We start from the raw sequence: 24305 nt of genomic DNA on the forward strand, positions 1-24305 counted from the left end.
AATATAAAACATTAGCTTAAATCATCAAATTATTTAATTCTGAAAACATATAAAGATGTACATTTGCACTATGATCATGCTTGTCAATGCCAAGTCAGCTGTTTGATTTCAAACCAGGAGTTGTCTGTACTGATGCATTTGTTTGTTCCTTTTTTACCCTCTTCCTTTTTATAGGGGTTCTGGACTTAACTGGTGTCTTAACTGTTGACCATAAATTAAAAGTGCTTGTATTAATAATATTTTTAAGAAATCTTAAGAAAATGACATTGGCATAAGGGTAACATTTTAGTTTATTTGAAAAACAAAACAAGAAAAGTGTTAATAATTATCTTGACTTTTAAAAAATTAACACTACACACCTGGAGATTTTTTTGTAGGAGGAGGCATTGGAAAGTGCTTCTTTTTTTGTGTTGCTGAAGTCCTGCTCTTTGATATAGGTGACTTTTTAGGTGAAACTTTGGCTTTAGTCAGTTTTGGTGATTTCTTTGGAACTTCTACTGTCTTTTTATTTTTTTTGGGTGATACAACTTCAACAGGCTCATCAGGAATAACTTTTCTTCTAGACTTTTTAACAACTGCTGGTGGAGTTTTTGATTTTTTTGCTTTAGGACTCATGTCAAAGTCTGTGCTTTTTCTTTTTGTTCCCTGTAAAAATTGTGATAATTAAATTTTATGTACTCTATTTTTGGAGTATAAAACATCAAAATTTGCAATTTTAAAACTATGAAATTTTGACAAATAAAGATAATGTATAAATTAAATAGCTAAATATATGGAACAGATTAAACACAAAATTGAAAATGTATAAGCAAATAAATAAACATTGCTGAAACTTCAAAGCTGAAAGTATTAAAACAAATTAATTTTTAAAAAAGCAAAATAGGTATTTTGGATGTTGATTTATTCTTTAAATTTGATATCAGTAAAATAAAAAATGAAAGCATGAATATAAATTCATATGTACATGGTTATAAAGCTTTTCAAATCCATTTATTTCTTATTTTAATAGTTGTCTCAATTTTAAAGCAGTTAGTTTGAATCTACAGCTGGCAATGAATATTTCAATAATATATTGATAAAAAAAATGATAAAGGCATTTATTTACTGAACCTCTACCAACAGAAAATTAAGCTTGTAGTCCTAAAAAAATTCTGTTTTACATCAGCGAATGAATATTTTTAGTTTAGAATTTAAAACATTATTTTAAAAGTAATTAAACTATACAAGTTCAAATTAAGTTAATTGTATACATATGAGTATTTATTGTATCACATTAGAGTTAGGAAGTTTACAATGTGAACATAAGAATTCATACACCACATAAATGACAAGCTAGTGTAATTCTTATTCATGCCAAAAACGAGGTGTAGCAGCTTAGACATATCGTCCACTCTAATCACGCATCAGTTAAAAATCCAATACATGCAGCCATTTTATCATTTCACTGTTAATTTTGAAGAAAAGTCAGTGCTAAATTATAACTTCTATTAGTATTTTTGTCTAAAGTGCAGATAGGATAGGAACATACAACCATACCCAAATTACAAAAAGTATACCAACAGCAAGTTTGATTATGGGTAAGAAATTAAACTCAGTATCTATAGTTAATGAATTTAAGTCTAGGTTGAATCTGCTCCTAAACCACAGATTATAATCATTGTAAGTACTTGCTACATCAGGAGCTTGAGTATTAGCACTATATGTTTCACTACAACTACCATCACTTAAGTGGCAAGTTAATCTGCTTTTCTTGATGGACAATCTGCCTACCTTAGATGTTTGCAAATTAATTTCCCATTGATTTTTCTGCCCTGCTTTCTCTAATCCATTAAGGAGGATCTTTCTTAAACTGTCATAACTTGGTGTAGACTCATACTTCATCTTTTGAACAGCTTCTAAATACTTCTGAATGCAATCTGAGAGAATACATGTATCTTTAAAAGATCAGCAGCAGTTCTAAAAATGTTTTTGCCCAGACACTAAATGCATATTAAAGATGCATAGCAAAATATGAAAATCACATTTTCTATAAAGTAAATAATCAATTAACTAAGAACAAGAAGTCAAATTTCCAAATGGTTCACCCACTGAATGAGCATTTAACGTACTTTCTGACTGACTAAAAGCTCAGCATTTACCATAGGTGCTAAATGACTTAACCTGTAACATTGTTCACAATTAAACAAACAGAAAACTGGTTTTTAATTTTTTTTCCTTTTTATATATTGATATAAAGATTTCAACAGAGCTATCAAATTTTCTTTAAAAAAAGTAAATTCTTCACATCATGAAATAGTAACTTATCAATTGCAAAACAAAAACACATTTACATAGGTACTGCTAAAAAGTTGTAGTTATTTGTTAACTTGAGGGAGAGAAAAAAATAGTTCTACTCAAGAAAAGAAAATGTGATAAAATACATGTTTATTTTAAAGTAATTCCTTTATAAAAATAACAGCTAAAAAATTTTTTATACAAGGCATGCTATTTCATAAATAGAAATTACCTCATTAAGCAAGATTTGTGAAAAATCAGACTTAACTTTAATAGCACAAATGAGATGAACCTATGCTGCCTTTTAATTTTCTTAAGATTACAAAAATATTTATATGTAAAATTAATGCCTACCTGCAGCACTTGAACCTGATAGACATGTCTTTACAAGATTGGGGATGTCAGCCATGTATCTAAAATAAAGAAAAGTTTACAAATAAAATACATCACTAGTTTTATATTTTTCTGAGGGGGTGTGTGTGTGTGTGTGAAAGAGAGAACATCTTGTGTAGATAATTTATATTACCATAACCACAGTATATAACAAATGAAAATTTACTTTACTTTTCTTTACTACTAGCAACATATGCTGCATTTTTCAAGTTGTCTTCCCATGGTAACTTCCCACTTAACCAACGCAGCATACAAAATCCCAGTATTTCCATGTCACCACGTCGAGAAGGAACTAAAATCAATCAATTTTTATGATAGTAGGGTTAGAACAAAACAACAATGGAAATTAAACTGCAAGTTTATCTAAGTGCCTAAGTCATGTAAACATACAAGCGCCTCTATGAGCATCCCTGCTAGTAAACTCAATAGTGCCGTCATGAGCCCTCTTAGGATCTTCTTTGTATTCTCTGTGAACTCCATCTACTGTATATCTACTAGCTAGGCCATAATCAACAAGATATACCTATAAAAAAATAAATAGGGTTTTTAAAAAATGTCATAAATGAAGAGGCAGTAAAAAAAACAAAAAACAGCTACATATTTGGAACCATTAGTAGAAATCATATCACAAGTATTTTGGTATAGAAGGGTAGGAAATTTATTACTAAGCTTACTTGCCATAACATTTCTCAATAATATTACCACTGTTGTTTCTATGGGGATTTATCAAGTGCTATTAACTCTTTTTCTTCTTAATATTAAAGAAATCACCTCATTAGGTATGACTTTTCCTTTTACATAACCCTGAAGAATGTTAGCTGCCTTGATATCTGCATGCACATATTCATTGTCATGGATGAAGTGAAGAGCATCAATCTAAAATATCAAGGATAGCTGTGTGAACATTCAAGCTCCAAATTATTTTTAAGTCTACTTATGAATCAATATACAAGAGGCTAAGAATTTATATATAGGAAAGCTTTTAGGAAATGTAGAGTTAGAACCTATTGGAAGAGGGTGCAGTAACACTAAAAAGAAATTAACAATTTAACTAGCTGTATAGGCTGATATTGATTGCTAAGTTCTAAAATTTAAAATATGCATACCATTCTCAGACCAACTGCAAAAGTGACCATTGGAGAAAATTTATCTCCGTTTTCAAGAAGTAATTTCTGTAAATCTGTGCCAAATCTAGGCATTACCAGGAAACGATATTCTTTAGATTTGTGTTCAAGGTTTCCAGTTGCTATAAATGGAGGGACACCAAGGTATCTGAGTCGGTTAGCAGTAATGAAAGACTGTACTGAAAGTAAAAAAAAAAGTAATGTTAAAACAGCATTTTAAAAATTATTCTTAAGTATTCTGGAAAATAGAAAGCCCTAAAGACCACTTTGAGGAACAGTCAATTAAAACAAATGAAGGATTTTAAAAATCACTAATGAAAATAAAGACTAAACATTAAAAGAAAAAAAAAGTAAACTCTGTATATACTAACATCCATATAGTATTAAAAACAGAGAGACAAGATTTTATTTTTTTTAAATTCTTGACAGCAGGCATAAGTAATGGGTTTCTAGGGTCAATGATTGAATGATGAACTTCATCTAAGGGAACTGAGGTTCTACAAATATTGACAACTCATATAAACTTTTACCAAATCATTTACAGCCATTTTGTGAGGCACCTGTATACAAATACACACATCAGGAATCAACGTTCTATATAAACTAATTAAAAACAATAATTATGTCAGTAACTCACTTGAGGCTTGCTTAGCAACCCTTTGGTAAAATTGCATTTCACAAAATAAAGGTCCATTGCTTTTTGCTTCCTTTTTGGATTACACAAAATAAAATGTGGAAGTTATAAGTTAGAACAAAACTTTAAGTAGAATAGATGTAGAAAGAGAAGTAAGACATAAGAGGTTTACAGTAATTTAGTGAATCATTAGTAAAAAGCACAATAAAAGGAAGCCAATTCAGCGGCCTATTGTGGCATATTTTCTATCTTAACCCGTTTTCAAAAGAAAATATTTCTGTTTTTAAAAGAAAATATTTCTAACTTACAACAGCCAGATAATTATCTGTTTAAAAACTCATTTAACTAGCTAATTGTTTGAAAAATTACACTATATTCCACTTACAATTTTGATGACATGTTCAGCTAATTTAGGATCTGCATGCTGGGCATCTAGTTTTGATGCTGTCAAGAGTAAGACAAAGATGGCATCAAGCAATGTTTAAATTTAAAGAAGAAAAATGTGTAATGTTTAATCAGTGTAATCAGTTTATTTAAATTATAGATTATTATATGCTGCTACTTGAAGAATCAGTTTTAGATTAAGCATAAATGCCCACATATGTGAAAGTAATTGCAGTATAGTTACTATCTCATAAATACATTTCTAATTATATTTGTAAATAAACAATGGATCTAAAAAATGTGTAATATTCAATTAACGAGAGATATAAGTAAAATAAATACACTCGATGATGCAGGTATGAATACAGACATTTTATTGTAACTTTCTAAATCAATAATTAATTAAAATAGTAATTGCTAGTGAAAAACAATTGGTGTGCACAATTAATTAATTATTATAAATCACTAGAAAATGAACTAACATCGAGAAGAAATAAAATTAATTTAAATTTTTATTGGGAAATACCTGAAAAAAAACTAGAGAACAACAAGTAGATAACAGGAAAACTAGTAAACACAAAATGGGAAAAAGAGGAATATCACTGGGGCCTAGTTCCATCAACTTCATGATCACATACAAAGGGATGATCATACCTGCATCAAAATATTGGCACAACAAATATAGATGAATTTAGTTTACGCTAAAGAAATTTGAAAAGCATTATTTATTTAGAAGAAATATGGGGATGAACAAACCAGAAGATGAAAATTCAGAAGTATACAATTTTTTTAAATTCCATAAGTATCACACAACAACAATAATAACTACTTGTGGAGTAAACTGGCACAAGCTCATAACAGAAGCAGTTTGTTTAATAAAGATTTTTATAATATTTATCTACTAAAGGTGCTTTTGATAATTTTAAATCATGATATAAAAGAAAGGTTTGTAAAATATTTCCCTCTACAGGCCTTGACAACTGAAATATATTACATTCTTTTTTACAAACTTTTTATTTAACATGACTTCTTGTCCATGCTAAATGCTCTTTGCTTCATCTTAGTGTTTTTACTACAAACGAATTCATTTCTTTAATACTTGACATATACCAGACCCAATGACCAAGAAATGTGATATAATATTTAACTTAATTAGATGTTTCATTAATTTTTCACAAATCAATTAAAGATTGCTCTATAAAGTTCTAGGGATAGCATAGTTAAGTGGTAGAGCATTTGGCTGCTTGCCCAAAGGTCTTGAGTTTGGATCTCGTTTTGGAATTGTGACTGTAGGACATCCCTGAGTCCACCCAGCTCTGACAGGTATTTAACTTATGCTGGGTAAAGTAAAGGTGGCTGGGCATCCTTTCATTTGCTGAGGTAATGAAACATGAACTCTACTTCATCTATCCAATGGATTACTTGGTTTAATGAGGAACTTTATTTTATATAAAGAACTAATTTTACCGCGCTAATGCAATTCAGGGTGTTCATTTGGTGCACAAGCCTTTTAGCTATGTAACTGATTTTATTAAAAAAAAAGGAAATGTTAAAAATAATAAATAATTTTAAAAATTATAATAACAAGCTTTTAATATACAACATTCTAAATAGAATATTGATTTTCTTTAAATATATAATAATGTACGGCCATTTACATAACTTTTTTAAAAAGTGTGGGTTGGTATATTTTGTATTGAATACCCTTGCTAAAATTGTATGAACCTATGTGAACCACGCTTTTCTTTACAGTTATTATAAAATGTGTTAATTTTTTTAATACCATATTCACGGGTGTGGGGAAATTGCGAGACGCGAAAAGCGAAATGGCAAGGCGGGAAAATGCGAGAAGGTAATGCGAGACATACCTGCGGAATTAAGGGTAAATAGCGAGACACTTTTTGCGAAAAAAAGTTTTTTTCTTTTTTTTTCCATCTTTATTTATTTAAATTATTTTTTTTTTGTTTAAAAATAAACAAGCATTTAGCCATACCCTTTAACACGAGTGTTGTATGTTGTTATTTTTTATCTAGATACTAAGAAGATAGATAGATCTATATCTAGATCTATCTATTTAAAAATCCTAACATCGTTGCTGTGCTACTGTCAACGCCGCTCTTGTTAGCGAGAGGAAAATCCCGTCTCAGTCGGCATTAATTTAAAAATCTAGCCCGCTCATGTTTATACAAACGTGAGCTGTGTCATTGTGAATTGGTATAATCTTGTCAGCAGGAGAGATATTATGCAACATCTATTTATGGATTTTTGTACTTGCAAAAAGTGTAAAAGTATAAACAATTCTAAAAAGTGCAATTTATTTTTTTATTAAGTAATTTTAATTACAAACAAAATCTTCTGAAACAGTCCTCAAACACACCTCGTGACACCATCTTTCACACATAGTACACCCAACCCAGTTCATTCACAACATTTCACATTCTCATCACAGTTGACCTCCTCGTTCATCCCACAAACAACACTGGCACCCATGTTCTCATCATCATCATCAGCACGCTCAACATCTGTTTTCCGTTTTTTATAATTTGTGTTTTTTATCATTTCTGTAATTTTGGCAATGTCTTGCTCATTGTTGTCACCAGCCGGATCACCGTCAGCGGGGCGTGGACGTTTACGCCCTGAAGTTTTATCCTGTCGCTTCCTTGCAGCTTTCTTAGTTGTGTTAGATTTATTGATTTCTTGTTGCTAACTGTTGATAATCCAACTGCCTGTCTGGCCGCCACGATGTGATAGCAGTTACCTCCAGAATAGTTGTATCCAAATGATGTAGGCATTTCCTTGTGCTTAGATTTATATGGTAAAAAAAGCTAGAAAAAAATCGTAGGCGGCGGCTATAATACAAAATTTCTATGCAACAATAGAAAATATGTTTGCGGCGGCAGCGGATCCGGGCACGGCGATCTTCAAAGATGGTAAATCAGGCGGCCTCGGCGTTCCACACAAAAGACAGAAGTTGATCTATCGTCTGCGGTATTTCCGTCGGTTTCGAACAAAGTGGTATTCTAAGTCGACACAAAAGATGGGGGGAGTTGACAAATCATCAGTATGTCTAGCGACGGAAAAATCGGAAGTTTTAACAATGCAAACGAAACGTCTTTGAAGTCTGGACCAAATACCACTGAAAATCGGGTGCGGTAAATTTTTCGCAGAAATCTTCGCATTTCAACACCACCCAGCGTAAGTATCGGCTTGTGGTAAAATGCGAGACCAAAAAGTCATGTGACCGACCGTTTTCGCATCCTTCTCGCATTTTCCCGCCTCGCCATTTCGCGTCTCGCAATTTCCTCACACCCCATATTCACATAGTGATGTGAATAAACAAGCTCAAAACTCATATTTAAACATACCCAAATATATGAGACCAAAGCCACCCTTGCCAATGACACTTCCCAGTTTCCATTGAGTCTTTAGCAGGTCCTGTAAAATTATTCCTGCTGGCATCTCCTCTGGAAGAGCGTGGGCACTAGGACCTTTCTTTGGGGGCATGACTAACACTTTATGGATCCTATCCTCTACAGCACAGCTGTTTTAGGGTAAACCTAAACAATTTAAAAAAATGTTCAATACAGAACCTAAGTTACAAAAAAGCTTCAGTTTAATTAGTATGGAACTAATTTGAAACTGCTCTAGAAGGTCAGGCATTTTGATAATGACAAAGATGGCTGGCTTGGCAGGAACTGAACTGGAGTACAGTAAAACAAATTGACATGTTATCAAGAGCAAATGGTATGCAAAATGCAATTCAATTCTGGAAAAAAAAACTCACTTTGTGACTAATAAAGGTAATGATTATCAAAATCAATCTTGAAAAAAAAAATAGCCACACATTGTTAAAACGCCTTAAATATCTGAGCATAGTGACCTTGAATGACAAATGCATAGCCCTCCACACAAATAGACTAAAGCATCCATTCAACAAGGTCACAAATCTCAATGTGTGCAAATCCTGGACACTGAGAGTAGCACATGACAGGATCCAAGGTTATCAACAAGAGATAACCTACTGTCATAAAACAAAAACTCAAATGGTACTAGGGGTGGGCGTGGTCGAGTTGGTAAAGCTCATGGTTGCTAAACCGAAAAGTCTCGAGTGTGAAAATATGGTTTGGCTGTTGCAAATTTTGGTTAAAAGTAGAAAGTTATAAAATAAGTTACATTGTGGAATTATGTTAGAATTTACTGTGAGTTATGAAGTTGATCTAGATAGATCTATACTAATCTATTGTATAGTCTATAGAAGTTAATATTCAGTGACCTAGGCTTATATATAATATATAGTTACATTGTAGTATATTGGCCTAGATCTAACTAGATCTGATCTATCAAATATATTTATAACTAGGCAATCATCTAGATCTAGAATCTATTGGGTTAAAAAAGGGAATTTTTTATCAAATGAAACCTGGAAAAGGTGGGCCTAAATGAGCTTCTTTTAAATATTTTAATTTAAAAGGATGGGTGTGGACTCAATGTCTACTCTATGGTGCTGGTGAAATAGTGAACACAGAGAGTTTGAGATATGCCAGCCTACAGAATGGTTGGTGTCCAAATTTTATTTAGTTTAAATGCTAACTAATAGTCACTCATAGAATCTAGATCTAGAAACTAAATTCTAGATTTAGATAAGATCTAAAATCTAGAAACCATGGTCATACACAGTCTACATTCTACATCCATCAACGCTGCAGGATATTCCAGATACATGAGTGAGATGCCCGTGGTCCTGACAAGTGTGGTTGAGTTGATAATGAATGATTAATGGTGAGATAGACTAGATTCCTAGATTCACTAGAATATCTAAAATATCTAGATCTAGATTCTAGACTCTATGAATAACTGAATAAGAATTTGGAGAGATCTTTAAAAATTCTAGAATCCAGATTTAGATCTAGTCTATCTGAGATCTGTATCTAGATCTAGATAGATTCTAAGATATGATAGACAAATATTAAAGAAATGTAGGCCCTATTTTTAGTATTTTTTTTTTTTAGAAAAGTACTTGACACTTGATTTCACTTGAAGTACTCTCACGACTCATTCTGACCGAGTGACTCAAGTCTCCATGAGTCCATAGACCTAGACATTTGATGCTGAGCAAACAATAAAGAATAGAGAATTTAGACATGAAAATTACAAATATTTTGTCTACTTATGATCTGTCATTAGATCTAAAAACTAACCCTGTGCCGAGGCCAGAGGATTAAGGGATGCGGCTGAACTAGTAATGTGAAACAGCAACCTGAAACGGTTTGTTTGGGTTGAAATGGCCGCCCAAACCCTTTCCCAAGAAAAAGCATACTGTTGGTTGTTCTAAAAATAGCAACCAATTCCAAAACTCATAATAAGACAATAGTCGGAAGTCATTTGACGCAGGCGTATAATGGCAGCCATCGATGAGACTTGACTGAATTGTGTTGTGAATTAATATACCTGTTTTAACTATTCATTTTAAAACGTTTAGAATTATTTATATGCTTTTATAAATGGCATAAAACAAAACAATGGCTGAAGTAGCAAATGAGACCGTTAGTCAAGATCTGCCGCATGATATATTTATTTCATCCAGTGCATCTTCATCAAAAACAACAGCTGAGAGCAGTGTGATTGTAAACAATGAGCCAGATGACCCAAACACTTCTTACATGAACAATCAAAACTCAAAACAATCAAATGCTGGTCATGGGTTTGAGAATGGTATTATAATTCAGCCCCCTTTGGATGAGGAAATGAAAGAAGAACAAGTGCAATTGATCTCTATGGACACAGTCATTTGGAATAATATTGAAAATTCAACTAAACATAATGAACTATCTACCTCCTCTACTAACAGTTCTATGGATAGAGAAAATATGAGAATTGATCATTTTTCAGAAAGTTCTTCAAATAATAGTAGTCCTTTAAATACTGTTAGTGGTAGCCCTAAAGCAGCCACTAAATGTGACAAAAGAAAATTACAAAAAAAAGAAAAAAAAGGGATAACATTTCCAAAAGACACATTTATTTCAGGCTACTTTGAACCACCAGATCCATGGAAAAATGGTATACATCGATTCTTTTCAAACATGTTTTTGAGATATTTTCTTTAATGATGGCACCTGACAACAAACTTTTGAAAGATATTAATTACTTTGTTTTGGCTATAGGGGGCCTAATCTTGATCCATATAAATATTAAAAATATTAACTAGTAATAACTAGGCCCCATTTCGTAGTTAGCACAATTTCTATGGTGTTGTGAAGCACACATGCTTCACAAGATGACACAGGCCCAAGAAATTACAAAATTGTTGCAATTCACAATTATCCTCTTTCTTATTACGAAGTGACTACTCGGAAGAAGATTTTTCTCCCCAACGTCTCCACTTAGTCGGCAAAAGATAGCTATGACCTTTGGTTTAGGGTTAGGGCTAGAATTAGGGTTAGGGATAGGATTTAGGGTTAGGATTAGGGCTAGGTTTAGGGATAGGATTAGGGTTGGTGTTAGGGTTCTGCGGTTGTAAACACGCATGCGCAGTACCATCAAAAACATCGCCGCGATCGCAAGTCGTAGTTTCTCTCCATTGCGCATGCGTATCTTATTCCGGCTAGCATCGGCCTTCTTATTAAGCCTTAATAAAGCTTTAGCTAACTGGGAAATTGCAAACTTATGCAACAATTACTTCTCAAGGGGGTCAAAGCATGATAGTATAAAAAGTATAGTATATTATATTGCCGGCAAATAAACAGGCTTTATGTCAACACTGTTAGTGGGACATTCCTCGCCAGTAAACATTAAGATGTTTCAGTCCAATAATGGAAGAAATGGGCAACTTATTTAATTATTATTAAATTAGTTGGCTTGTAATACAAGACTCCTAAATTAATAAATTTATTAGGCCTAATATATATGCCGTTAGACCTACATGTGGGCCCTAATATAAAAATGTTAGTGTCTATGAAACACATGTCTTTCAATTTATATTTGTATGTATTAAACATCTAGAGAAAGACTAAAAATATCATGTAGACTATGTAGATCTTTCACAACTTTCTCTTACATACCAAATTCTAGTATGACCCTTGCTTTTGTTATGGCTAAAATAATTTTAATTTTTTTTTCATTTAAATTTAAATCTTGTTATTATAAAGATTTTGTTTTTGTTTTTAAAAATATGCATTATTGAGACCCTCATCTCTTCCCTTTTGTGCCTAAGACACATGGGGCTTCTACAGAAAGCTATTTCCATCTTTCCACTTTTACTGGTCTTGGACAATGTTTTGACAGTCCCCTAATATAGTCCTGCCTTTGTCAGTTGCTATTCTGCTGTGCACCTTCATGTCTCCCTTGGCCTCTGTTTTCTGCTGCTGGAATATATATATAAATAAGTTCTGAAATTTACAATTAGATCAATTAGAAAATCACTGGGCAAGTCATCTAACTGTATAATAACAAGTTTAACATTAATATTTAAAGCACCACCATGGACTTCTGATGAACTTGTGAATGCTTACAAGAAAAGTTGTGAAATTCATGGTTCCAAACCCATCATCAAAATCATTCAACAATTACAGGTGAGTACCAATTGAATAATTATTATTACAGAAATGTTGCTCATTTAAACTTTAAAATCTAAAGTATTTATTTTAGTGAGATTATTGGGATATTTTTTATATTTAAAACAGACAATCACTCATTCAAGCAAACGTGAAGAATTATTTACTCTAAAGGGTAAGTTTTAGTAATCATTACTAGTATTATTTTTTTTTTTTAAATGACCCATTTTATAGCTGGCACCACTTTTATAAAGTCTGCACTAATAATTATTATTCTTTTTTTTTAGGAGAGAAACTGGACCACAAACAATGTGAAAGTTTAGAAGAGATCTTCAGAAGAGTACAATACAAAATTCTCGACTTAGAGGCTACTCATCTAGATGATGAGGTAAACTAATTTCAAGCTTTAATTTTGTTATGGCTAGCTGCCAGGTGGCTAAAATTACCTATCTTCTGTTTAATTTTTTTTTTATGAAAAAGGCAATTTAAAATTCTGTTAAGGAAAAAATGTTTGTAATATAAAGATGAGAAACTAATGAATAGTTAGTTTGCTAACTCAATTGAGTGGTGGATGCTGAACCCTTGTGAAAAAGATAATAATAGCTGGCTCCTCTTGACCTAAAAGCATAAATGTAGATTACTACACTTAATCTTTATATAAAGTAACATAAAAATACTTTTTTTTTAAACTTAAAATTAATTAGCACCACATACATCATTAATGCATTTTATCACACCATTAATTTTCTTTAATGTTAGTCTATTTCATTTCTTTACATTCTTCATCAAACTTAGTCACATTTTTTTAATTCCATAGAAGTTATTCATGTCTTTCTGAGTTTTCCATGGTTTCATGTCAAATCAAAGGAATTTCAATGTTTACAAAGCCTTTTTCATTTATTATTTATAGTCCTTATCAGTATCTAAATATACAGTTTATTCATAATTTGTTATTTTCAATATAGTATGATAAGTTAAAAATCAATTTTTATGATGTCACTTTATTACTTCCCGCAGTTGTGTCCAAGTTCTGTATTATGTATCATTTATTCTGTTGTTGATTTTGCTTATGTTCTTCACCAGTGTGCTACAGCAGTTTTTGACATGATTGAGTATTATGAGTCTGCATGTCAGCTCAATATCTCTTTTAATAAAAATATTCAAGCAAGGGGATGGCAGGCTTGTTCAAGACTTGTTCGTAGAGTAAGTCTATACAAATTTTTGGACAGAAGTCTCTAGCAGCAGTGTCAGTATTCCAACACATAATTTTACTTTAATGTACAAAAATTAAAAACTAGTTAATGCTGTAAGTTATAGTATATGCTTCTTTGAAAAATAATAATGAACGTAGATGAATGGACAAACATTGTTTTAATGTGCTTCTACATTGAAGTAAACTTGTGTCATTGCTTGAACTATCTAGTATAAAAAAAAATATTAATCTAAATTTTTTTCCTTCCAACAGACACCAACATTGACATATTTAGACATAAGAAGCTGTGATCTTAATGAGAGAACTATACCAATTTTTGGACGTGCACTTAAGCTAGGATGCCATCTTACAATTCTTCATATGGAAAATATGTCTTTATCTGGGAGACCTCTAGTTATTTTAGGTGGGTGTGTTCAATTAATATTCCAGGTAACAAATGAATATATTAAATTCTTTTATTTAATATTATTATGAAGAATTCTTTATTAAAATTGTCATAAATTTTTATCTAGTTGCTGCTCTGAAAATGAATGAAATACTCCAAGAGTTATTTTTAGCAGAAAATAAGCTCATGCCTACTGATGGAGTCCAGTTGGGTCATTTGTTACGATATAATCATAAATTAAGTTTGCTGGATCTCCGCAATAATCATCTGCAGGTATTTCTTTGGTGATATCTTTGATCTTATTGTCTACCTTTTTTACAGTACTAGTTTATTTAGTTTTCATGGAATCAACATGTTGTATCTTGATTGATCTCAATAGGATGTAGGTACTAGTCATTTATGTGATGGACTTTTGGAACAGAACACGGCTCGGGGTTTACGCACTCTTGTGTTGTGGAATAATCAAATCAATTATCAGGCAATGCCTGCATTAGGAAGGGCACTGGTTAGTATATTAATTGAGTTAAAAATATATATACTCTGCAGGGATCTTTAAAAAAAACGGAATTGTAAACATTTGTTAAAAAACAAATCTACTTTAATATACATGGATCTAAATATCAGATGTTTTACAGTGAGTGATTTTTCTTATAAAGGCAACAAGTGAGTGTATAGAAACCCTAAATATTGGACACAATGCTATTACCAATGAAGGTGTGCATCTTCTTAAAGATGGTCTTTTAAAAACAAATTCCTTGTTGAGACTTGGACTTCAAGGAACTAAAATATCGGATGAAGGTAACAATAATCAGTTCTTATATTTTTTGTATAAAATAATCATTCCTTGTGCTCTTTAGTTTAAAAATTGTGTTGTTTCTTATTTTTTTTTTAACTAGCAAAAATTGTTTTAACATACTACACCATTCATATTTTATTCCAGGTGCTGTTGCCCTTGCAGAATACATAGCTGACAGTACAATTTTACTTCGTATTGATTTACGGGAAAATGATATTAAGACTGGAGGCTTGATGGCACTATCTCATGCTATGAGAGTAAATACTTCTGTTACTAGAATTGATCTGGATAAAGATCCTAAAAAAGAATCAGTAAGTTTAAACAATTTTTTTTAACTAAAACACTTTTGATCTGAGGTCTTAAAATATACATATTAGCAATTTTGTTTAGGTATTCAGTTTTTTCAACAGCAGATGTTTATAGTTGGTCATGTCCAGGTGGTTATTATTTTAAATTTTGGTATTAACTCCATATGAAACTTCATAAAATTTCTTGCTGTTATTTAAAGGTACAAATGCCCTTATCTTCTAAACTACGTTCAGCAGTTTATAATTTGATGGGGATCTGAATTCTTAAGGGATCCGACTTCATAATTCAACTACTGATCAAAACTACTTTTTAACTAATTTTTATACTAATTAAGCCTGATGTGTTGCAGGGTATGAAAGATTATGCTGAGCAGCAGAGTCGACTTCTACGGGACATTCTTACATTCCAGCAGCGAAATGTTCAAACAGCAATGGAACGAGAAGAACTTGAAAGAAAGAAATTGGAGGAACGAGCTGAAGCTGCTGCAGCAGCCAGGAAATCAGCACTGGAAAATACACAACAGACAACAGAATCATCAAATGAGGCTTTCTCCTTAATTGAGGAAGAAGAACTCACAGATAAAGATGCTGGGCAAGAAAAATGTAAAAAGGAAGCTGCTAATTCAAAACTCAAAGATGTGGGTACTTTAGAGGAGGTTGATTGGTCTACTGTTGAACCAGAGGCTCCCACCCAAGCTGTGGCTGTTGATAAAGTTCACAGCCGGCCTAGTCAGCTGTTTCCTTATAAACATCTTCGCCCTCAAGAGACATTGGATTCACCATTACCAACAAATGATAATCCATTAATAGCAGTGATAACACCAGCCAATACATGCCCACAGACTTCTCCCCAGCTTTACAGAGCAGAAAAGAATCTTTTGTCCTCTCTAATCACTGCGTCTCCCCCAGAAATGATTCTCAGCCCCCAGTACTTTCCTAAACAAATTGTTCGTAAAATTTTCTCAGTCAGTCGTGTCAATGAATCACAACTGTCTTCATCTCCTACACCTTCACAGCCTCTCTCAGGTGGATTTGACCCTCTGAACATTTCTTCAGTTCCACTAGTTTCAGCCTCTACGTCTCTGCCACCTATGTCTTCGCCTATAATGGTGGCCCAGTCAAGTTTGAGTTTGGCGCAGCATTCCAAGTCATGGCAAGAAACCTCTGTTAGCCCTAGTTCTTCATTATTCCAAGACCTAGCAGATCAGTCTGTAAAACATCTTGTTTCACCTGATGGTGAACAAGAAGTAAAGACTGTTTTAGCTAATGACTCAAAGCCTGTTTACTTTGATAACTGTGGTGGAAATACAGACTCTGATAACTTAGCTGCTAGTAGCATCTCAGAGAACCTCTCCAAAGACTCTACTGAACTAAAGGATGATAAAACATTAAATGACTCTGGCTTGGTTCACCCAAAATATAGCTGTGATAGACTAGAAGCATCTTTAAGCTTAGACCATTCAGGTGTGGTGGAGAGTGGTAAAATTATTGGAGGCCCTGTTCTGCATACAGAGAGAAAGGATACACTAGTTGATTCTGCTTCAGCACCACAACCCACCTCAGAAAATCATGAATCTGTTGGTCATGCAGATATTTCCAAAGGAACAAATAACCTTGAATCATTTCCTAATGAACCTTCAAATGGAAGTTCAAGCTTGATAAAAGCTGGATTAGAAAATGGTGAACATAGTTCAGAGAAGGCACCCAAGACTTTTTTTGACAGCAACAGTGTGTCTACTACTTCTGATAATTTTGAGAACTCATATGTACCTAGAAACCCCCAGGCAGCTATTTTACATCTAGGTGCTGGTGACATCCTACAGCCTGTAGAGAGCTTGGCAAAAGAGGAGGATTCGCAACACATCAACATATCAACTGCTGAAGTTCCGTTTGAGAGTCACAAAGCTTTTAGCCATGAATTTACCAATGGTACATTGTCTTCACGGACAACAGATGCACAGCTGGATGAGGTCAAGCTATCTAACGTGAATAATTCAAATTCCAGTTCATCCATGTTAATTTCAGTTGATTTAGATGATAAACAGTTTTCATTTTCACCAGAAAATGAAAAAGATGGAGACAGTTTTATTTCTAAAGAAAAAACGGAACTAGATAGTTTAAACAAATCCCAAGATAATGCTCTTGTAGAATCATTTGTTACTAATGACTCAATTGATAACATCAATGATGGAATCGACAATGATATTGAGAATGTAGAAATGAGTCTTGATGAAGAACCATGGCTGGCTATAGGTGCTGATAATGATGGCAGCGGTACAGATAAATTAGACCCTTTATCTAAGCAACCTGATTTCTTTACAACTCTCTCCATGAATGGACTTACACAAGAACTTGCAAGTGCTCTGACTTCTTTGGATGGATCTACTGGATACTATGATGATGACACTGAATTAGGTAAGAGCAAAATACATGTGTTGTAAACCCACTTACAGCTATGCACCTTTATTTCTTATATAATATGAAATTATAAATAATTAAATAAATTATAATAACCTTGTAACCAGAGGTGGCTGGTGTTTATATAGAAACTGGTAGGGCCAACTATGAAACTACCTTGAAAATTTTTTCTTTAAACTTTGAATGTCTACACAATATCCCAGAATGACTAACAATTATGTGATTATATAATACAAGTTAGCACTTAAAAATTGCTATGGAATCTATCATTCTATTACTCTGTTCTATTACCATTTGTCCATGATATCATTTGTCCTGATATATTTTGTCCTGGTATCTTTTGTCCGTGAGATCATTTGTCCTTGAGATCATTTGTCTTGAGATCATTTGTCCGTGAGATATTTTGTCTGAGATATTTTGTCTGAGATCATTTGTCCTGAGATCATTTGTCATGGAACCGACATGCCTATGTAGTGCAAGTATTAATAAAGGTGGGACCCAGTCAGTGTGACATGCCTATGTAGTGCAAGTATTAATATAGGTGGGACCCAGTCACTAAGACCCTTAAGAGTCACCCTTGCTTGGCACTGTACACAGCTGTAAACATGAACTATTATGTACATGGAGTGACAAGTTATTGCTGGACTCAGCTTTTACGTAATGTTGCACCAACATCTATTTAATAAATAACCCTGAAATGGATGCACTCAACACTGTGCAAACATTACATTAGTAATGGGACTGATGCATCTTGCACTAGTTTCTTATTCAACAAAATTACTATCAATCAGTAAAAATATGGTTACATTTTTTTACAAAACTTTTCCATAATTCATCTGACAGAAATATGGTTAAATTTCTTCCATTTAAAAATATTTGCAAAAGCAAGGATAATAATTTAAGCATGAAATAGATTAATGATAGGTTGTTGCATATTGTAGATAGCTAATTTAATAAAATGTAGATTCAGATTGCCCCTCAATTTACTTTTTCAAACTTAATACACTACATTCTACTTATAAATATGTAATGATCAATTAATATTCTTTTTACCTCTTTACACAATATTCTTCACAATAGCTCATTATTGTTTCATTCCATGCATACTGTGCCCTGATGCTATAACTTGTTACTTCAAAATAATAATGTGTCCATTTCATAATGATTAACAGCTGGGAAGTAACAGTCACAAATAGTTGGCTTCTCAATTGCACTATTCTCAACATTGTCTTTCAGTTGAAACAGATGTTTCTTCTTACATTTTATAAATGAAGTTACAACTGACATATTATTTTCATCCACTGTTTTAATGTTTTCACTATTTGTATGTATTCAACTGACATTAGTGTTTGTTTTATTTGTTTTTAAAATTATTTTACTATAAGCAAAAACATTTTAAGAGGCTAAAGAAGGGCCAAACAATATGAATACACTTTGGTCCACTGATCATTAGCTTTGGTGCAACATGTCCTGGAAGTCACAAATCATGTATCAGGTTTAAGGCAGTGGCTGGTCTCCACTGTAGATACCATCTTATAGGTTGAGATAGTCTTATGTGGATTAAGTTCTATCAATACAAATGAATGTTTCAAAGCTAACTCTGTTCAGCATGCATAACTTTAACTTTAAGGTTTGACAATTTATGCTGCATTTTTTATTTTAAAATTTTGTTTCATATACTATCAGCCCCTTCACATATTTTACCCATAAATCTCCTGCTTTTATGCACACCCCAGCATAGTTTGATTTATATTTTTTTGTACACATTGATCAAACCTAGGCTTTGAAAAAAAATGTATTACCTAAATTAGCATTATAATTATAAACCCACCTGAGTCCTTCCCATGTTTTTAAGCTAGTTTTGTGCATCTATACTAATCAAATACATATATGAAATCTCATAAAATGATAAAATTTAGGATTATAACTGTAAATTTAAGAGTCATTATTTTTATGAGGTGGAATTGGGGCAAGTTATAAAATTAAAACATTCATCAAATGCAATTATTGAGGTATCCAGGGTGAGAATTATATTATCACTGCAATAATATAATATCAAGAATTAAAAATTTGGGCTCCATTGTGTGATTAAATACTTAAGTTTTCTTTATTACAAGTAAAGGGAAGAAGTTGTTTAAAAATGATACAATATTTGTAAGTTATTTTCATTTGCTTGCAACCTGTGTGAAATTCCCATGTATCCATCAGACCTTCGTCCTCCTGATGAGTTTGAGAGAGAACTTGATGCTATGCTTGCTGTAGTACAGGGTGATCTTCCTTGGCCTTTGAAAGGTATCTGTAATGTATACTAATGTATATAGGTATAGGGGCCTTAAATGGTTTAAGTCCTCAATTACTCTGTAAGGCTGTTAGAAAACATGCATTTTCTCAATTTACTTTTTACACTTTCTTTTCTCAGAAATTGACATGTGATTTTATAAATGGTACTTTCATTAATTGATGCTATGGTACTAGTACATTGGTTTTTAAGTTAACTCATGTTATACTTAAAGCATAGGTTTAGTCTTAAGTTTAAGCAGCAGTAAAGTCCTTGTTACACTAAAAAATATTAATAGTTCATTTATTTTTAGCTATTGATGTATGACATAAAACTTATATTATGTCCTCCTTCCAATGTATGTTTATTAATATAAATTATGAACATACATTTCATAACATGCAAAAATGTAATTGTTTATCAATAACTAAGGCTCTCATAAAGTAAAATTCAAAGGATTAATGCTTTTGTGGTTGATATGTTTTAACAAAAGCAAATTATGACAAATAGTCAAATAAGCTGCCCTTTCTAAATCATCATTTATTATTATCATTCTTTCAATATCTTGTTATTATTTCTACCACCTGGGCTAAGCATCTTTTACTTGAATGATCAATCCATTTTTATGATACATGACTCAAAAATCAATCTCCCCCATGAAGTGTGTATTTTTCCATTTTTGATGATCATATTGATGTTCTGCCTAGCTGGTTCTTGTTTATTGTGAATGGATATTGAAAGATACACCCAATATTATTATAGAAATGGCTCAAAGTAATACTGTTGTTTCTATTGTTAATTACATTGTATTTGTAATTGGTCTATGTCAAACCCTACCATAATCTATAACAGAGCACACTACCAGAGGGTCTTAGTATTTTACTAGTTATGCACTTAATTTGTTTTTTGTTCTTTAAAAAAGAAAATCAAACAGCTGCTCAAAAGTTTTGTGTTGATTATAAACAAATAAGACAATGGAGAAAATAAAAATTAGTGGATATCTCTAAGAGCAAGAATTAGTGCTTGCCTGAATTAAGGCGTGTCTTCATTTAGGCTTTACTCTGTGCAAAATGGAGACCACAATAAATTCTACCTTGACCATGATGCACAACTGTTGTTCTCAGTTGATTCATTTCCAAGTCAACAAATAATTTGACATTTGTTAACTATCATTTTAGCTCATTTTTACTCAGTGTGTAGTGTCAGTAACAGTTTTCATTCTCTCTCTGTTTCAGATTCCTAAAGCTCAGCTCTTAAGGGACTTGGATGCTGTTTCATCAAAAATATTTTCAAATCCCTACACAGCCTAGAATGTTATTAGATAGTTCATCAAAAATGAAATAATTTGTACATTAAATGCAGCTTCTGTCTTTGGAAAAACATTTATTAAACTGTTGTTGTGATTTGATTTTTAGGTTGTGTAACTACTTTTGCAGCTTGTTCTTATTTCATGCAACCCTCGCTCACATAATTTACAGTTTAGCGTAGCCGTCTTTTAAGTCTTTTACTAAAGCTAGAAAATTTTTAATCATTCATTAGCATCATTCTAAAATTATAACAGTATGGTCTTAGCATTGGAAAAAAGATGAAAAAATTAAATGTTTAAAATTTTCTTTCAACTATTAAGTTATGCATTTATATTATTATAGTTTTATATAATTGTTTCTGTAAGCAATTTAAACCTTTTATAAAAGTGGGTTTTTTTTTTTTTGTTTAAAAAAATATTTAATGAGACATAAACATTGGGGTAAAAAAAAAATATTCTTAATTACCCATATCATACAGTCAGACAAATGTTTAAACTCATTTCATTCACAAATCATCAGAAAACAATGATAGGGACTGATGATGACTTCGTGAAAGATTTTATCTGAAATGTTAGTTTTTATTATTCTCTCCTAGTTTGTATATCAAGGAAATGTTATATATAAACGGCAAACTTTTTCTTAAACATTTGGTGGTTGAATGTAGACACTACTATTGGTAATATCAGTTAATTTAGATTATTCTTGAAGGATTTTAATAAAAAAATATTTACCTAAGATATACAGAACAAGAATTTCTAAACTAAGATTTTCTGTTCAAGTTGGTTTCCTTGTTCATATTTTAACCTTCTTTGAAGTGAACAAATCATCAATTATTATGCATTGCAGTCAGATTTTAAAGTAAAAAATACTTATTGTTTGTATAGTAGAATACCACAAACAGTCTTTTAAATTAGTAGTCGGAGAAGCTCCCCCCTATAAACAGAAACATGCTAATTTGGTTATTATGGTTTCATATCTTAAGCCTCTTATACAAACAGATGACCCTCTGTAGTAACCTTTTTATTGTTGACGGCTGGTTTTATAAATGTTTATAGCTCACACAGTTCATTGTTTATCATTGCAAGAAAATTTGCTTTGTAAAATTCATGCTTAGATTTCAGTCTAATTCTGTCGTGTTCAGTAATAATAAAAAAATTGTCTTTTAGGGAAGTTCGCAAATTTTTATAATGACTTTATTCACATGTTCAGTTTCTTGTTCATTGTTTTAAATAATAGCAACTTAATATTAAACTGTCCAAATTGCTAACAGATAAATATTCTTTAAAACCTATTCCCTTAATACTTGTAGTTCTGCTCTCATTTATTTATTTTTTTAAAGTTCTTTGATTAAACTTTTTAAATTCTCAATTTGTGATTTATAATGAAGTCAAAAAGTTACACACTTCAAAAAACAATCAAGTGGAAAGTTTTTCTTGAACGTCCTTGTAGATTCATGGTGATATTTGGTGATTGGTAATTTATTATGTTGATGAGATTTCATTATATTTTTGAAAACTTAGATTGAGCAGGGCTTCACTTTTACCTTGATACAGGTGAATAACTGAGATTTGGAGATTTAACACTGGTATTGTGCAACAAGCCTTGGTTTGATTGGTTGTCAGCTATTTGCTTGTTGTCAAGGTACTGTACATAGTCTATTCAAATGTAAATATCGGGCTTTTTTCCCTTGTCTTTCCTTAAACTTCTTATATGATTAAAAAAAATAATTGTTCCATTGCTCCATATTTAAAATGTCCTATTGCATCTTCAACAGTGTGATTAAATGATAGAGATACAAAACTAAGTTTTACAGAATTTACTGTTGCATTTTATTATCAAAATTATAAGTAAGACATTTAGTAATAAATCCAACACAAAAGGTAAACAAGTTATGCACTTGTTCAGTTGTAAGACAGTCTGAAGTAAAGTAGGTGATATTGTTACAGTATGTATTGTAACCTCACAAGAATTCTGAGCTACCAGTACATATGTTTTGATTATACTTATCTTCCATCACTACTCCTTTTCAATAGTATTCTTAAAATGTTTATTGTGGTATATTTCAGTGACCTCTTTTCTTATAACAATTGTAGTAAGCGCTTTCTTAAGGGATTTTTTAAAGTGATAAACAGTACGCTAGTGTTAATATTTCAAACGTTCAAAATCATGCTTTTAAATATTTGCACAAAGCTGTGTGGTAATTAGATATATTGCAATCTTTCTTCAATGTTTTAGGTAAATAGATCAGTTGATTTCTTATTTATATAAATCCCAGAGTTGATTTAGTTTTCAGTAGGTCAGGGGTTAGAATATATATATATATATATATATATATATATATTTATTTATTTATTTAAGAACATACCATTGGAGTTTTATAACAATAGTCACCAGTAGCTGTAACCTGAAGAGAGACAACTAACTTAGGGAGTAGGGGGAACTACTGCCAAAATTTTAACTCGTTAAACTCTTGTTATAGTTAAAGTAAAATATTTTTCCAAGAATTTATATTTTTACTATGCTCTGTGTAGCTTTATTTAGAGGCATGATTTTGCAAATGCTCCTTCAATTATTTTTAGAATAAAACAGCACACATTTTTACATAAATTTAGGGAAAAAATCCAAACTGTTTATTCTAATATATAACAGCTTTACTATACATTATCATGTACCAATGTAACATGTTGAGGGACCACTCAATGTCTTATACTCATTGAATCTATTTGACCCACAAGTATTTAATATTCAGATCATAAAGTATGCATACAGAAATTTTATATTATAGATATCTTTTTTGGTGAGTAAATAGATGCACATTAGTTTTAACAGTTGAACAAATAGCGAGAAATATTTATACATTAAATGTTAAAGGCATTGTATTGCAAATTGTGCTTAAACATAATTTTAATATAGTATAAGTAATTTGAAACCTTGTGAAAATCTTAGTGCTAGTTGCTGTGAATGTGCAATATTGTGCTTTTTTTTTTTTTTTTTTGGTAGTGTTTGGGAGAAGCCCAAGGAACCAAAATGTACTTAGTCATGTTGTCTCTATCTCATGTCATTTTCCTTAAGGCAATGAAATACATGTCTAACTTTGAAATTTTGTTATCTAGAAATATGCATTTCAGATTTGATCTTTAAAGTTTGAATCACATTTTCTGATCTATATTATTTTCTTAAACCTGCTGGCCTGTAAAGCTTCATCATCAAACAGAACTTGCTACTATACTATAGCTAGGGC

The 24305-nt window shown here is 31.8% G+C and overlaps 2 protein-coding genes across 4 annotated transcripts; one reads left to right on the top strand and one right to left on the bottom strand.

The window, feature by feature from the left end:
- Positions 1–16: 16 nt before the first annotated feature.
- On the bottom strand, positions 17–10122 carry LOC131943340 (serine/threonine-protein kinase VRK1). Of its 2 annotated transcripts, none has more exons than XM_059303408.1 (12): positions 10008–10122; positions 8175–8366; positions 4811–4869; positions 4429–4498; positions 3774–3970; positions 3439–3543; positions 3058–3190; positions 2839–2959; positions 2629–2687; positions 1771–1916; positions 360–645; positions 17–201 (listed from the first exon to the last, which is right to left on the bottom strand). In XM_059303408.1, exons 2-12 carry the CDS (start codon positions 8311–8313, stop codon positions 95–97), a joined length of 1422 nt encoding a protein of 473 aa, XP_059159391.1. In that variant the 5' UTR covers positions 8314–8366; positions 10008–10122; the 3' UTR covers positions 17–94. The 2 variants fall into 2 exon arrangements, with proteins under 2 accessions (XP_059159391.1, XP_059159400.1); XM_059303417.1 differs by lacking the exon at positions 10008–10122 and adding an exon at positions 5336–5463 and having other exon boundaries at positions 8175–8277.
- Positions 10123–10197: 75 nt separating this feature from the next.
- LOC131943351 (protein phosphatase 1 regulatory subunit 37) lies at positions 10198–23386 on the top strand. 2 transcript variants are annotated; one of them, XM_059303430.1, is made up of 13 exons: positions 10198–10866; positions 12280–12377; positions 12489–12534; positions 12647–12747; positions 13443–13562; positions 13825–13975; positions 14085–14230; positions 14337–14462; positions 14614–14755; positions 14898–15064; positions 15412–17476; positions 19688–19771; positions 20993–23386. In XM_059303430.1, the coding sequence occupies exons 1-13, from the start codon at positions 10329–10331 to the stop codon at positions 20998–21000; spliced, it is 3792 nt and encodes a 1263-aa protein (XP_059159413.1). In that variant the 5' UTR covers positions 10198–10328; the 3' UTR covers positions 21001–23386. The 2 variants fall into 2 exon arrangements, with proteins under 2 accessions (XP_059159413.1, XP_059159422.1); XM_059303439.1 differs by lacking the exon at positions 19688–19771.
- Positions 23387–24305: the final 919 nt, after the last annotated feature.

This window comes from Physella acuta, unplaced genomic scaffold (assembly GCF_028476545.2).
Source record: "Physella acuta isolate Inbredline_101_S28 unplaced genomic scaffold, ASM2847654v3 ptg000038l, whole genome shotgun sequence".
Taxonomy (NCBI): Eukaryota; Metazoa; Mollusca; class Gastropoda; family Physidae; genus Physella; species Physella acuta.